The following is a 2,521-nucleotide window of genomic DNA, read 5'->3' on the forward strand; positions in this document are numbered from 1 at the left end:
TGTCACTGTTGTCTTCATTTGTTACTGTGAAAGTGGAAAGTTTTTTTTTTTTTTTTTAATTCAAATTAAAACAATATATTCCTGTAACATTTTAAAGTTAATCAAGTTTACTTTTTAAAATAATTAGATTCATTTCACTCTTCAACACACTGTTCTTTTATTAGAACATTTTTATTATCTATACGGCTGGAACAAGAAAACAGTAACATGAAGTAACAGTCAGTTCACAGGAACAATAGACTAAATCAAACTCAGCAAAAACACCACCAACAGAGATTAACTGTATTACATAATAACAATCAAAATGTGCTTTTGCTTCCCTTGGTGGATAAATATTCAGACAGGTGCTTTAGTTGGAAGCGATAGTCCTGTCGATCCAGGAGCGCAGTTGGGAGATGCGGGTGTAGACTACTGGATAACGGGTGTCACAAGTGCTGGTTCCCCAGGACACAGCGCCCACCAGAGTCCAGACCCCTGATCTCTCACACACCAGGGGACCACCAGAATCACCCTGTGGAAAACACACATTTAAGATTTAACAGCAGCAACACTGATACATCAATGTGTTTGTCTTGATCGGTCTTCATGTACCATGCAAGATGATGATCCAGATCCTCCAGCGCAGATCATGGCATCAGTGATTCTGCTCTGACCCCAGATCTGCCTGCACACAGCAGGACTTGTGATGGGGATGCCTGTTTGCTGCAGGATCATAGGGCTCGCTAAAAAAGAGAGAGAAGAAAACATCAGAAGGCTGTTCAGAGTCATGTATGTAACAACAATAATTCCTACAGTTCCTCTTTGTTTCACAGGTAATTTACTTGTGGTGGCAGTTTGGCCCCAGCCACTGGTGAAGCAGCGGGTTCCAGGCAGGATGTTGATGGTTGATGGAGCCAAACATACAGGAGAGATACGGGGAGTATATGTGACTGGAGACGACAGTTTCAGCAGAGCAATGTCATTGTTGACAGTCGTGCTGCTGTAGAGCGGATGGGTGATGACCTGCACATACAGAAACAATGGATGAATGGTTACTAGTGAAAGCTTTTTAAAAGATGATCTAAGATGCAAGCATTCCTCATTACTGTATTGTTCATAAAAAAAAGCATTGATGCTTGATCTCTTATTTTGTTATTTATCTCTAATAGTATTTAAAGGTAATTTATCATTACCTTTGAAACTAGTTTGACCTGGATGGGTTCAACATTGGATCCACGATCGTGTTCTCCAAGAATGACACGGTGATAGCCAACCCTAAACAGAGAGTAAAGAAAAAAAGAATGGTTAAAAGACACACGGGAGAATTAAAAGAGCATTGTTTAACCACTACTGTATGTGATGTTTGTCAGATTGAAGACTCGCGACACGGCAGTGGGCAGCAGTGAGAACCCAGTTCTGGTTGATCAGGGATCCTCCGCAGAAGTGGAAACCACTGGGTTGCTGTTTTAAAGGTAAAAGCATTGAAAACATGACGCCTACTCTTTAAACAAAGCAGTCAAATGTGTGGTTGAAAAACAGTACAGAGAGTTAATTGACAGTTACCTGGAGAGAGACCTGCCAGGGCCAAGAACCAGAGATGGCATTCTGTCCGTTCACAATCCTGCTGCCGATCGTCTGTGGTTTAATTGCAGGCACTCCACAACCCGTTATTACAGAATGTAACACATTGTTCTTGAGACAAGAATGAGTCAGCAGGAAGTTCTTAAGGTAGGTTTTTGAATTTTCTAAATATATTTGCCAATCATTATTCCTGCAAACGTCTGAAGAAGACACTTACCCAGAGCAGAGGCCACCAGGACAAGGAAGGTGATGGAGAAGAGGATGAAGGTCATGATGTAGATGAGTGTGTGATGTGTCTCCCTGATGTATCTGTAGGTGCTCGCTCTTGCTTTTATATCATTTGCAGCAGCTGATCAATCTGAGATGTGATGGAGGTCCATCCCATCAGCTCCAATGAGCTCAAAGCTGAGGAATGTTTAGATCTGTTATTGCTGGAGACAATCTGCATCATCATTGTCCAGAAAAGGTGACTTGTGTGCAAAGAGGATGGACCTTCTTCATTCTTTGACCTTGAGAAGGTGTTTGTAGCTTCTGTCTTATTTCCTTGAGAAGCATCATACTTTCACTTCTGTCATTGTACGTTATGAAATATGTTCGATGGACAACATTTTTTGTAGTTGCTGTGGTCTGTTGTGATGTTTAATCCATTCAAGTCAGTGATGCTGAACAGGAAGAGAGTGCAATTGTGTAATTTTGTCACGCTGTGATTATATCAGTTATGAGGGCTGCGCTGAACTGAAACTAAAATTTCTAACATCAGTTTATAACATCACAAGCAGTTTAAAACAAACAGTAAAACTTTTATAGAACATCTTATCATAGCGACTGGAAAGAGCTGGCATCAAGTTATTGTTTTCTCCCAACATAATTATTGAGCAACAGCACTGAATTTCTGGTGTTATTTTGTAGAAAGAACTATAGTACAGTAAACTCTAGTTTTTACTTCTAGTTTTTTTTTTTT

The 2,521-nt window shown here is 40.3% G+C and overlaps 1 protein-coding gene across 1 annotated transcript; it reads right to left on the reverse strand.

The window, feature by feature from the left end:
• Positions 1-349: 349 nt before the first annotated feature.
• On the reverse strand, positions 350-2,200 carry LOC127162360 (chymotrypsin-like protease CTRL-1). The gene is made up of 7 exons (XM_051105160.1): positions 1,780-2,200; positions 1,543-1,645; positions 1,361-1,440; positions 1,173-1,254; positions 822-1,002; positions 592-722; positions 350-511 (listed from the first exon to the last, which is right to left on the reverse strand). The coding sequence occupies exons 1-7, from the start codon at positions 1,830-1,832 to the stop codon at positions 350-352; spliced, it is 792 nt and encodes a 263-aa protein (XP_050961117.1). The 5' UTR covers positions 1,833-2,200.
• Positions 2,201-2,521: the final 321 nt, after the last annotated feature.

The sequence above is a fragment of the Labeo rohita genome, unplaced genomic scaffold (assembly GCF_022985175.1).
Source record: "Labeo rohita strain BAU-BD-2019 unplaced genomic scaffold, IGBB_LRoh.1.0 scaffold_907, whole genome shotgun sequence".
In the NCBI taxonomy this organism is placed as follows: domain Eukaryota; kingdom Metazoa; phylum Chordata; class Actinopteri; order Cypriniformes; family Cyprinidae; genus Labeo; species Labeo rohita.